The 14,321-nt window shown below is 47.4% G+C and overlaps 1 protein-coding gene across 1 annotated transcript in view; it reads right to left on the bottom strand.

Annotated features, from left to right (window-relative positions):
- Window positions 1–14,321, bottom strand: part of ITFG1 (integrin alpha FG-GAP repeat containing 1) — a 178,027-nt gene that overhangs the window by 3,701 nt on the left and 160,005 nt on the right. Inside the window, 1 exon segment of the mRNA XM_018553222.1 lies at window positions 61–178. Coding sequence (XP_018408724.1) covers window positions 61–178 — 118 coding nt within the window.

A 14,321-nucleotide genomic window follows, 5' to 3' on the forward strand; every position in this document is an offset into this window, starting at 1 on the left:
TCATAGGCTTATATAGGAGCAGGTGGCAGTGGGTGCCTCCAGAGATGGGCTGAATCTTACCTTCTCTTGCCAGTGCAGGATGCCAATTATTGCCAGGATGAAGATGCATACCCCGATGAGAGCAATGGCAGTCAGCAGGACAATGTTACTCGGGGTCAGGTAAAGCTTGGCACTCCAGCTGTAGAGAGAAGAGGCGCAGTAATGAAGCACAATCGGTCTGATCAGATGTAATGAAATCAGAAAATACAAGCTACGTATGACAATCACAGTGATGGGAGGATAAGTTCATTTTAAAAGATACAAAGGTATCAATTTCATTATCATTCCGGAACACGCTGCATGTTAGAACATAAGAAAAATCACATAAAATAGAACCCAGGAGAAATAACTGCTAGCACATCCTTCTATGGAAACCTGAATTCTCCACCAACAGTGCACCCACCTACAACACCCCACCAACAGCACATCCCCCTCCCCCACCCCCCCACTCACTCATAGAGAACCTACCATCACTCCACCTCCGGCCACCTGATCCGCTACTTACAGGGTGCGATCCCCCCAACCCACCCACACAAAAAGTACACCAGGTACCCATCACACCCCTCCATGACCACCTCCCCCCACATACAGCACACTCACCCAGAAAATCTCCCCCCCCCCAACAGCATCCCTTCCAGGCCGCCTCAACCTCCTGTTGCAACACATCCCTCCCCCAGTGACCTCATCACCCCCTTCATTGCATATGCATTCCAGGCCAACTCACACCTTCCCACAGCACATGCCTCCCCTGTGACCTCACCCCTACTCACAGCACATCCCTCCCAGGAAACCTCTCTCCCCACTCACAGCACATCCCTTCCTGGAAACCTCTCTCCCCACTCACAGCACATCCCTTCCTGGCCACCTCACCCTACTCTCACAGCACATCCCTCCCATGTGGTCTCACCCCCACTCACAGCACATCCCTCCCATGTGGTCTCACTAACCCCCACAGAACGTCCCTCCCCTGTGGTCTTATCCCCATTAACAGCACGTCTCTCCCTGGCCACCTCACCCTACTCTCAAAGTACATCCCTCCCCTTTGGTCTCACCCACACTCACAGCACGTCCTTCCCTGGCCACCTCACCCTACCTTTCACAGTACATCCCTCCCATGTGGTCTCCCCCCCACTCACAGCACATCCCTCCCTGGCCACCTCACCCTACTCTCACAGCACATCCCTCCCCTATGGTCTCACTCCCACTCACAGCACATCCCTCCCCTGTGTTCTCACCCCTATTAACAGCACATCTCTCCCTGGCCACCTCCACCTACTCTCAAAGCACATCCCTCCCCTATGGTCTCACTCCCACTCACAGCACATCCCTCCCCTGTGGTCTCACTCCCACTCACAGCACATCCCTCCCATGTGGTCTCACCCCCACTCACAGCACATCCCTCCCTGGCCACCTCACCCTACTCTCACAGCACATCCCTCCCCTGTGGTCTCTCCCACACTCACAGCACATCCCTCCCCTGTGGTCTCACCCACACTCACAGCATATCCCTCCTGGGAAACCTTTCCCTCCCTGACCACCTCAAACCCTTTCCCAAAACCACACATTCCTTCCTGGCCACCTCACCCTCTTTTCACAGAATATAACACACCAGTGACCTCACAACCCTCTTCAGTGGATATTGCTTACAGGCCACCTCACACCTTCCCACACCACATCCTTCCCTGGTGACCTCACCCCTCTACTCACAGTATATCCCCCATGGCCACCTCATACCCCCTTCCCTAAGCACATCCCTCCTCCGCCTTCATTATAATACAAGGCACGCAGTATCTGGTGAATGTTTTGATTCTTTTCACAGTGGTGGAGGAGGAACACGTATAGACTGAGGAAGAGGTTTTAAGGTCGCTCTTTTGTGGAAACAATGATCAGAAGAATTTTCATGTTGCAGCTTGTTGGATGCTTTTGATTTATTGTTTACACACGTTTTATATTTTGGTTGTGATTATGTTTGCTCTTCAGGGCTCTGTATACGAAGAGTTTGTAAGGATATCATTTTCATACATCTGTTTTGATTTGTTGTATTATTTTTGAGTATAACATGCAGAGTATCTGATATATGTGGAAGCATCTTATTTGCATTTAACAATCTTAGAGCTGTTTAAGACACACAAACACACTACATTTTAATTTATGAACAAAACGGCAGCTGCTTTCATTTAAAGGATCGTTTTTTTTTCACTAGGTATCACATCTTAGAGTAGGAGAGCGATTTCACCGAGCATTTTCATTTATTATTGAGTTTGTTTTGCCTTTACAGTACAACAGGTGCCATAGAAAACTATGAATAGTGGCATAAGAACATCAGGGTCTAATTGCGTGCGGGAAGGATGACATAGAGGCTTTTAAATTAATAAAATGGAGAAAACAAAGGGTACTGAGGCCTCCTGGACTTCAACGGCAGAAAAAAAGACCATGTATCTAAAAATACACATCTATGCTTGGTAATCTAAGGAACACAAGAGCACAAAACCAACTTTTTCAAAACCTCTATTATGTTGTTCTGAATGAACCTAGAATTTCAAGAGCTGACACCTCCCAGGCATGTGAGTGGTGGAAAGCTTCTATGGAAGGACCCTTAATGAGGCAAGTGATGGGCTGCTTTAGTAGAAGGTCGAGTAATACAATTTGTGGTGGATTCTGGAGGTCACTGAAGCTTTCCAACCTAGCAACCTATATGTACATACACTAGAACCTTGGTTCTCAACTGGTGGGTCGTGACCCAAAAGTGGGTTGGCGACGCCGTTTTCAGTGGGTCGCCGCGTGCCTTCCACTGTGCTAGGTGAGAGGCTCCTCAGCCTCCCCCTTGCGCAGCACTGTCAGTTTTTGCACCAAGCAGCCATTCAAAGTATGCTCCCGGCGCCGAGTGTCAGCTTGAGGTGGGGTGGGGTGGGCTGGGGCTATGGCCGGGAAGGAGCTCCATCCATACGTGCATTGCTTACAGCTTCCTCGCATGCCCTGTAGAGGTGCCTGGACCGGAGTGACACCACATTCTGGCTCCCGCCACCTCTACAAGGCACACAATGGAACTGTACAGGCAATACACATATGGATGGAGCTCCATCACAGCACAGCAGCCCACTCTGGACCCCTGGCTGAGGATCCACTCTAGTTCTCGTAAGGTAGGGAGGCTGGGTGGACTTAAGATAAAGTTAAATTTTAAAAAATTTGGAGTGTGTATGTGTGTAATGGATCTTAAGAAAAATAAAAAATAAAATTTTTGGGAATGTATATGTGTGTGTGTGTGAATGTCTGCGAGTGTGTCTGTGTATGTATGTCAGTGTTTTGAGGGCCCGTTCACACTAGTAGAGTGCAATAAACTGTACCACGCAATCACACCTACCATGCACTCTGGTGTGGGAGGTGTGTTGTGTTACCGTTCATTTGAATGGCACCCCAAACGCACCTCCCACCCACAGCTCGATCGCCCGCACCGGAATGTGCGGTACCCTACTGCTGTGCTTTCCATTGCAGTGTGCTTTGGGTCGCGACTTAATGACCAGGGACAAAGGTGGGTCCTGAGGTTACACAGGTTGAGAACCACTGCACTAGAATATCTCATGGTGACAAGGAGGCTTGGCCTCCTATCCTTCAAAGGTAACGGAAAGCTATACAAAGAGTCTACAAACTAGACATCTGGAACTTCAGCCATTTTTTTCTTATATGTGGTGGAGAAGGGCTAGAGCTTGTACTGTAGTCCTTTTTTCTGTTGAGATTTTCCTTACCTCATGTGTGGTCACCAGGACAGGAATCTCCCCAGCAGGTACACACACACACAAATACATAAATACCTGAGGTGGTTTCCATACCATAAAGGTATTATTGATCATCATTTTCAGAGTAAGCAGGTCAGTTTTGACTTTGATGCACCTAGCTATGAACTTGTGGGAGATTGTGGAAAGTACCAAGGTGTTTCTAGGTCCTCAAAGGGATGTAATACAATGGTGCATCCCTGGTCTGCTCAAGGGCTTCGAAGCAGTTCGATATGTTGGGTTTAGCTCCCTAGATAACCTCTAGGGTGACCAGCAAACAATGCCAAAATCACTTTGAACGGCCCTTCTCTATTCGAAACCAAGTCAACACCAAGGTTCTCCAAGACTGTCATCGCTCTACGATTAAAGTCCTGAACTCAAAAAGTGAAGATTTGCTATCTTATTAGGAAAAGCTACAAATGTTAGTTGTACCCAAGCAGTACCCTGAAAAATCAACCTGTATATCTGTACTGTGATATCATCTAAGGCCTTGGTTCTCAACTGGTGGGATGTGACCCAAACGTGGGTCACTGTATGCCTTCCACTTTTCTAGGTGAGAGGCTTCTCAGCCTCCCCCTAGCGCAGCGCTGTCAGATCTCGCGCTGAGCAGCCATTCAGAATATGCTGCCTGCCACTGAGTGTCAGCTTGAGGTGGTGTGGGCTGAAGCTATGGCCGCGAGGGAGCTCCATCCATAAGTGCATTGCTTACAGCTCCCTCACATCCTGTAGAGGTGCGTACACTAGAGTGATGTCACATTCTGGCTCCCAGCACCTCTACAAGGGTGCGCAAGGGAGCTGTACAAGCAATGCACATATGGATGGAGCTCCATCACAGCACAGCAGCCCACACTGGACCCCGGGCTGGGGATCCACTACAGTTCTCATAAGGTAGGGAGACTGGGTGCATCTTAAAAAAAATAAATAGTGTGTATGTGAGAATGTGTCTGCGGTTGTGTGTGTCTGTCAGTGTTTTTGAGGGCCCGTTCACACCAGTACAGTGCAGTAATCGAACAGTCCAGTGTGATTAATGGACTGTACCATGCAATCACACCTACTACGCATTCTGGTGTGGCAGATGTGTTGCCATTCATTTAAATGGCACCCCAAACGCACCTCCCGCCGACAGTTTAATCACCCGCACCAGATTGCGCGGTACCGCAATGCCGTGCGTTCCATTGCAGTGCGACTTGGGCCGCGACTTAATGACCAAGGACAAATGCGGGCCTGAGGTTACACAGGTTGAGAACCACTGTTCTATGACACTGCTGCCTCTGGAGAGAGATTTGGTGATGTCACTCCTGTGCTGCTCACTGTTTTTCTTGCTGGAGAGGAGGGTGAACCTGAGCTTGCAGTGCAAGGATCTCCCTGCTTCTGCTTCATTTATTTTGCGGATCTTCACCTCTCCCAAGCTTTCTTGATTATCCCCCCACCAGTCATTAGATCGCCAGTTATTAAAAGCAAGCTCTGGCATGAAGAAACAAAGCCCTGCCTCTACCAAGATGGTCTCCACTACACAGTGCAAAACAAGACATAGCAAGTCAGTAATGGGGAGACATCAGGCAATGCTGTTGACAAGTCTTTGTCTTCTGCTTGCCTTTTCGGGGCGCAGCTTTCACAGTACAGGTTTTCTTCGAGCCCATCAGTGCTACAATACAATGATTTCCTATTTCCATAATTCAATTGTTGAATTGAAAACAGCAAAAGACTCAGACTTGATTTCCTTACCTAACTGCTAAGACAAACACAATAGCAGCATTTCTACCGACATCTTCCCACCGAGCGCTCATGATGCAACAACACGCACGCTGTTGTTCTTCTAACTCGCGGTTACCTCCGTACATTTCTTTGTTCGAAGCAACACTGGAGCATACAGCTTGAGCAGGATGAAATGTGCTGCTTTTGTCACCAGCGCTGGGAGTACAATATGGTCTGTATTCACGACAGAGGTTAAAAGACGCATCTTTCTTTCAAGATGCATTCAATGTGCACTTATTAATCTGTATAATCACACACAAGGTCATAAGGAAGAATAAAGTTATCCTGAGTACTGCACAAAGGACAAGGGGACATCACGCGCGTGTGGAGGAAAGATGATGTTTTTGCCAGCGGTAAAGGAAGGCGGATATAAAACGACATGAATGATGCAGATCTGGATTCATTAATACATCACTGAATGTATTTCTTTTTGAAATGTGAGCAGTGGAACTACCTGAATTTGACATAGTGTCAGCCTCCTGCAGTCCTTGTACAGCAGAGCTCAAGTAGCCAATGAAGTGCATACACGCAATAGGTTGAACTTGATGGACCTGTGTCTTTATTCAACCTCACATACTATGTAACTATGTAAGTGTGATGCATTACAAGGAGCATCTGATAGGACGAGAGAGCAGAGTGACGGAGATAAGTTAATCAGTCAGCTGCTTCTCCTTTCACTGCCCAGTCATAGGATGGGACCTGCAAGTGAAAGCAAAACTGCAGGAGAGAAAGTGTAGGTCCCCTCCTTCCATGCCACATAGAGTTGTGCTGTGTGGGAGAGTTGGATGGACCGAGATACATAGACTTTGGCAGGTACAATGGCTCTATTTATGTATTTCCTCTATGTACTCCAGCTGTGTGTTTAGCTGCTCGTCTGAAGTTCAGCTTTAAAGTGAGGAAATTTGGGAGCTGCCATTGTAAGTTTGTTTTGGGAAGATGCAGCCTCCTGGCTTCACTAGCTAGTAAGTCATTGATGAAGAACCAGCATGAAGCCAGTAAAGTCTGAACTCCCGCTCTGCATGCTTGTCCTAGGTCAGCCGCTCACTAGTTGGTAAAGCTGGGATCACTCTGCATGCTTGTTCCAGGTCAGCCGCTCACTAGTTGGTAAACCTGGGATCACTCTGCATGCTTGTTCCAGGTCAGCCGCTCACTAGTTGGTAAAGCTGGGATCACTCTGCATGCTTGTTCCAGGTCAGCCGCTCACTAGTTGGTAAACCCTCTGCATGCTTGTTCCAGGTCAGCCGCTCACTAGTTGGTAAAGCTGGGATCACTCTGCGTGTTTGTCCTAGGTCAGCCGCTCACTAGTTGGTAAAGCTGGGATCACTCTGCATGCTTGTTCCAGGTCAGCCGCTCACTAGCTGGTAAAGCTGGGATCACTCTGCATTCTTGTCCTAGGTCAGCCGCTCACTAGTTGGTAAAGCTGGGATCACTCTGCATGCTTATTCCAGGTCAGCGCTCACTAGCTGGTAAAGCTGGGATCACTCTGCATGCTTGTTCCAGGTCAGCCGCTCACTAGTTGGTAAAGCTGGGATAACTCTGCATGCTTGTTCCAGGTCAGCCGCTCACTATTTGGTAAAGCTGGGATCACTCTGCATGCTTGTCCTAGGTCATCCGCTCACTAGCTGGTAAAGCTGGGATCACTCTGCATGCTTGTTCCAGGTAAGCCGCTCACTAGTTGGCAAAGCTGGGATCACTCTGCATGCTTGTTCCAGGTCATCCGCTCACTAGTTGGTAAAGCCGGGATCACTCTGCATGCTTATTCCAGGTCAGCACTCACTAGTTGGTAAAGCTGGGACCACTATTGCCCGCCCTGGAGCCTCTATCTTTAAAGCCCAACTGGACTTTCAGTTTAAATCCACTAAATATAGACCTGATGCATCGAAACAAGAAGTGTGTAAAGTCTTATAGTTCATTTTTTTAGAAAGCAGCCACAACTTGAGTTAAACAGCCTATTTCCTGCGAGCACGCTATTGAGGACCCTTGTTCTTTGTATGGAAGCAGAGGTCTCTCCATAGAGGTGGAGTCAGAGCTGGAGTTCTTCAATCAGCAAAGCTCATGCTTCAAGCAGAATTGTATGTCAGACTCTGCAGAGAGACCACTGCTTCCACACATACACAGCAAAGGTCCTATGTTGCAGCAGGCTGGCAGGGAACAGGCTTTTCTACTCAGGCTGTGGCTTCTTCCTAAAGAAAACAAGCTGTAACACTCTGCACAGCTATTTTGTTGCACCTGGATTGCATTTAGCCGATTTAAACCAAAAGTTCAGCTGAGCTTTAAAAGCCAAGTCAGCAATGGCAGTCTATCCCCTTTAATCCATGTCTCCTGGATATTCCCTCTGGCCCTGGAAGCTTCTGTGCACATTATACATGGAGCGATAGCATTAGCATCTCATTTCGGGGACGCGGCTTGCGTCCACTGCCCCGCACACTTTTCTTTTTTCTTTTTTGCCCGGCGGGCATTCTGAAATCCATCCGCTGATTGCCACCAACAGATTTCACTAACCACCGCCAATCTCATTTACCACCTCCTGCAATTAATGCGTATGGAAACCTGAGCATGACGAATGACCCACATATCAGCCGCCCTTCGCCGGCGCTGTCACTCTAAGCCTGCAGAGATTGATGCGCGGTTGGCTCCCTTTTTTTTTTAGCTTTGACGCCAGCCTGACATTAATTTACCTGTGGGTTGCGGCACAAAGAGCCAGCGAGCGATTGTTGCCGTTCCCTGTTCTCGTTTTTTGTAAGCTGGATTCTTTCCAGGAGCCGAGGTGACCAGCTGGCACTCGAACAAGTGCAGAGGAAGAAAATAAATGAATATGAGAGAAGACTGTGCCCACAAGTGCGCCTATTTATACACCTCAGATTAATGCAGGAATTTATCGGCTTCTGGGCAGCACTGAAACACAGTGAAGAATGCTTTTCCCTTTCTCGCCTTTAGTTACAATCCACACAGGCTGGAGATATGCAACAAAAAAAAATACAGGGAACAAAGTCTGCTCGAAGAAAGGTTTAGCCTTTTGTCCTGGTAATTGTTTAGCGTTGTCACCCTGCTGGGTACAGTCCTCTGTTTGCCGGTAGTTTGGTTTCCTGGGACGATGTGTTTCTTCCTATTGCTGGGCACCTGGCACTGGTAGTTTTCAGGGTGAGGCTCCTGGCCAATTAAATTGCCCCCCCCTCCCCTTATTCACTAAAACAAGCCCATCACACTTAACCTCCCCTTCAGCTGAACTCCAGGCAGATATAAAAGACATAGATCAATGCAGCTCTGTAATCAATAAATGTATTTGAATGCAAGCAGTGTAAGTACCTGAATCTGATCTTGTATCAGCATCTTGCTGGGGATGATTGATTCCTGCCACTAGATGGAGCCGAAGAGCACAAGAATAACGCTCCTTAGCTCCATCTAGTGGTGGGAAGCCCAGCGAACGGCATTCGCCCAGCCTATGGCTGGACGAAGTTTCATAAATCAGTCTTGATGTATAGTGTTGGCCAGGAACCAGTGGCTCCCTAGTCCCACATAAAACTAGTTGAATATTAACATACCTGCAGACACACAAGCTTATATTTGGATACAAATCTGACGCAAGTTTGATCACATGACAGATTTAATTAATATGGACCTTAAACTAAACAAGGTGTAGGCAACCTTGGCACTCCAACGCTAGTGTGAAACTGCAAATCTGCTCATGCCTCTTTCTCTGGGAGTCATGCTTGTGCCTGTCAAGAGTCATTCAATGCCTTATGGCAGGGGTGGCCACCTCCAGCCCTCCACACATCGTTAACTACAGATCCCAACATGCCTCTGCTTCTGGGAGTCATACCTGTGGCTGTCAACAGTCATTCAATGCATTATGGCACTGGTGGCCAACTCAGGCCCTCCAGCTGTGCTTTAACTACAAATCCCAACATAACTCTGCCTATGGGAGTCATGCCTGTGGCTGCCAGAGTCTTGCAATGCCTCATGGGAATTGCAGTTCTGCAGCAGCTGGAGTTCCGAGCTTGCCTACCCCTAAACTAACCAATCTCCCCTTCCCACTCCAGTATATTTATATAAGGTAAAAGACCCTTTAAAATACACCAAATACCAGTCTCCCACCTGCTGCTGGTCACATGACCAACCACTAAGGCATCAGTCATGTGATCTCAGCCAAAAGGGCTTAGGGGACTGATGTTTACCCAGCCAGCCAGCAGCTCTTTGGCTGTAATCACGTGATCAATGTGTCGGAATCCGGCCACGTGTCGGCAAACCACCTATGGCAATCGGCAACACTGGAAAAAAAACATGGCAAGGCCAGAAGGTAACACCAAAACAGAGAAAAGTGAACATAGGCCATGAAAGTTAAGTGAAGCCAAAGACAAAAGTAGCCTAATTGGGTGAACAGTGTAAGGCTCAAAGTGCAAATACATGGACCCACAGTAACCAATCAGAATTGAGTAGACCTCTACAAGATGGATCCTGATTGGCTGCTTTAAGCACTTCGTGCTTTATTTCCCTGAATACACCTAAAAGGTAAATATGTGCTGGAAATAATACTGTGTAGGCTGCCATGAACCTTTCCCTACGCAGCCTGAGAAAATCCCTATTTTGGCAGGAATACTGCTCACACATTATTATTAGCCACCTAGTATCCAGCGCTGCTGTGTGTGGAGGAGTGGGTTAATTATAGGAATTAAAATAATTAGCAGGACAATTTGTTTCCAGGGGTCAGATTTAATTCCGCTTGTGGGGCTTTTCTTTGTGTGTAAGTAGAAGGTGCAGAGCATTGCACGTCATATTTGTGACAGTATGAGGGGGGGCATGTTCTGCAGACCTCCGGACAAGAAGAAGTCTCTCTGCAGATCATTACATAAAACAGGTATGGGAGAAAATTGCTCAGCGCTTACTGGGTCAGCTCTTCCTCATTGCCATGCTATTCATTTTGGCTTCGCTAAGAGCCACTCATGGACCTGTGACAAGGTCTGGTCTCAGGCAGGAGAGGGCCACAAGCTGTATTTGGGGGTTATTGGGGTTTATTTAGTGACAGGAGCAGAGTGAACAAGCAAGGTAGGGGGCAGGACAGGTTTCTGGGCTCCAGAGTCCAAAGAACCACCCAGGGGAACATTACTGAGATCATACGAAGGCAAGGTGGGACTTCAATGCAGGTTAAAGTATGTGAACCCTAACAATGAATGTTTCCTATGCAGTCTGTGTGTCTGTTATAGCTAAAATGTAATCTGCTTATATTTTGCCTTACCTGGTTCTTCCACCCCCGCTCATCAACACGCTAATGATATCTAGAAATAAAACCTTTCCATTTGAATTACATGCCATGAAATAGACCCGGTGATGTTATCACTAGGTCCCTTTGCTTCTTTATTCAATGCAGGCAGATCATGACTGGAGGCGGGGATCGGCAGGGTGCTGTGATGTTTTCAGGAAGTTATGTACAGCACCCTGCCGATCCCCGCCACCACTCATGATCTGCCTGCATTGAATAAAGAAGCAAAGGGATCCAGTGCCTCTGTATTCCTCTCAAGAGTCCTCAGCCCTGATTTAAGCAGTGGTCTGGCTCTTGGGGGACATTATGGCTGGATATCAGTCTGGAGAAGTGAATGTTCCTGGACAGGCTGTATTTGCATGCAGACCGACCTATTTAGCACCCACATGTGATGCTGAGCCTCCATGATTGAAAGAACTGAAGACCAATGAATGGAAAGGGGCGGGCCAGGGACAGTCAGGCTTATGAGGAAAGATAATGATTGACATCCTCCAGCCAGTTAGTAGTGCAGAATCTATCTGACTTGCTGCAGCTTCTAATGCACAATGTGAGAAGCTTGCAGTGTGCAATGAAATCAGAGGAAGCCATTTCAGTCCAGGAGAGAAGCCGGTACAACTGTGCAAGAGTGAAGGCAAGGCCGGAGTTCAGCTTTAAGTGTCGGTGTAAGGGGAGATTAAGTGTTAAGGGCTTGATTTAGTGCAGGGTTAGGCAAACTCCGGCCCTCCAGCTGTGGTGCAACTACAAGTCCCATGAGGCATTGCAAGACTCCTATAGCCACAGACATGACTCTCAGAAGCAGATGCATGACGAAATCTGTAGTTTCCCCACAGCTGGAGGGCCGGAGTTTGCCTACCCCTGGATCAGTATTGGTGGCAGTTTCATTGGCAATGAGTCTCATACTGAAAGAAGGGAAGGCTGAAGGTTTTTAACCCTTCCTTACTGTTTATGTCAGTTCAGCCCTGCGTCGGTATAACATACTGGCCACACACAGGTCCTACGTCTTCTGATTTTCGTCACTCTTTTTGGACCATTAAAAAGACCGATTTTATTTTGGGACTGTCGCCATGTTTTAAAGAACATACTGGATTTATGTTACGTAGCCGTTTGAGATGCAAACAATGATCAGTTGAGCCACTTGACCGGGGGAAGCGCAGGGTTAACAGAGGGTGCTGCGTTGGCTTGCCGGGCCGGCTGTTCGAAGCTTTATTGTTCAGAGCTTTTTCCATAACTGCTTATTATGTGGAAGAGAGGTCTGCACAAAGCTCGAGCCTGGCACCCGTAATTCTGCTGTGATTGCAGAACAGCGTAAGGTATAATCTTGTAGCCATATGTTATATTGTGTAATCCAGATGTACTTGTGATAGGTCCGGATCGCAGAAGTCATTTCACACGCTCAAACATCCAGAGCGTGAACCGCGTACGGCTCTGCTATCTGACCGCCGTGTGGAGATGCAGAAACACGCTAGACTGGGTTTAAATTACTGCTATTTTTTGAGATACCATTTGGTGTCTTAAAGGGTGACTTAAAGAGGAACCCCGGGAATGTAAAAAGTTAATCTGTGCAGTGGGGCTACCCCCGTACTGCAAAGGTTAACTACTTGTTGGGGCTCAAATAAAAGAAACATACTCACCTGGTCCTTAGTCCCTTCTGCATGCCAGAGATCCCCCCCCCCCCCCCGCCCTTTTTACAAGTGGACCGTGCCTGCATAATGTGTGCAGAAGTAACCGCTTGTAATCTCTATCGGAAGCCTGTGTGGCAGGGTGACAACGCAAAAGTATTATTGGCAGACAGGGACAGAGCATTGTCATGCTTTAACAGGAAGTGCCTGAACAAGTAGATCCATGGCAGGCTGACCAGGTTTTATTTTAATGAAAGGCACAGATTTCAAGCAATTTAAAACTAAACTTTAGATCAAAATACACTTATCCTTTAGGGTCCCTTTAAAGAGTAACTCCAGGAATTGTAAAAATTAACCTTTGCAGTGGGGCTACCCTGCACTGCACGGGTTAACTGCTCATTTTGGTCTTGGGGCTAAAATAAAGAAGATACATTTACCTGATCCTCTGTCCCACCTGGCTGCTAGATCGGTCCCCGCAGCCTTTTCTCCCCCAGGCTCTGGTGGTCTAATCCCTGCTGACGACATCACGTCTAATACAGTCCATTCACTTGCATTAGATGTGAGAATGCCAATATGTATACCACTGCATGAGGGGAGGATCGGGCGAGCGTATCTGCTTTATTCTGGCCCCTAGACCAAGCAAGCAGTTAGCTCTTGCAGTGCAGGGTAGCCACACTGGAAGGGTTAACTTTTTACATTCCTGGAGTTCTTCTTTTAGCATTAAACTATCACATTTTTTTTCAGCAATGAATACGGATTTCACAAATATGCATCACCCAGCAAAATGTTTCTTTACATTTTTGCCCAAACACTTACAGTCATCATGTTTCAGAACAGTTCCCACTCTCTCAGCTTGGCTGCCCAGAACTTCCTGTCCAATACAAGATCACAAGGGACACAGCAGTCCCCAGCAGCCGTCCATCTACAAGCAGGGAGGAGGGGAGTGGATTGCCCTGCTGTGCACACAAGAGTGGCTCCATAGAACTCTGCAAGGGAAAGGAGCCACCCTAAAACAAGATATCAGGGCCAGTGCTCAGGGGATCAGCTGATTCTGCAGGAAGCTAAAACTTTTAAAGATCGAGTAGCAGCGTCCATTGTAAATTATTTCATCAGCATTTGAAATAGCTAAATATCCTTTTGACTTAAATAAATATCACTTTATAACTTGATAAAGGACTAGAGTACATTATATGGCATAAAAGATGTGAAGGCCTGACCATCACACCGATATGAGTTTGTTGGACATCCCATTCTAAAACCATGGGCCTTAATATGGAGTTGGCTCTGATCTTCTGGGAAGACGTTTCACAAGATTTTGGGGTGGGTCTGTGGGAATTTCTGCCCATTCAGCCGTAATGGCATTTATAAGGTCAGGTGCTGATGATGGATGAGAAGACCCGGCTCACAATTGGCATTCCAATTCATCTCAAAGCTGTTCAGTGGGGTTGAGGTCAGGGCTCTGTGCAGGACAATGGAGTTCCTCTTCACCATCCTCATCACACCATGTCTTTATGAAGCTGTCTTTTGCACACAGGGGACAGTGATGCTGGAACAGAAAAGGGCCTTCACCCAGAAGCGGATCTATATAAAATAGCGACTATGGCAACCAATGAAATTGCGCCCCTTTCCAAAATCTGACACCAAAATTGTAGATCACTTTACCATAATATCAACTCAAATCTTTACATTAAAGTCCCCCTTGCATTAGAGTCCCCAGAGACCCAGATTCGGATGTAAGGGGCCCCCCCCCGATCTAATGGAGGACTCTGATTTAAAGTGGGTCATCAATGTAGGTGGGGGCTCTAACATAAGGGTGGGACTCTGATGTAAGATGGGACACCGATATAAGGGGGGACTCTGATGCAAAGGGAGGGGGGACTG

This window comes from Nanorana parkeri, unplaced genomic scaffold (genome assembly GCF_000935625.1).
Source record: "Nanorana parkeri isolate BGI_ZX_2015 unplaced genomic scaffold, ASM93562v1 scaffold6, whole genome shotgun sequence".
NCBI classification, from domain to species: Eukaryota; Metazoa; Chordata; class Amphibia; order Anura; family Dicroglossidae; genus Nanorana; species Nanorana parkeri.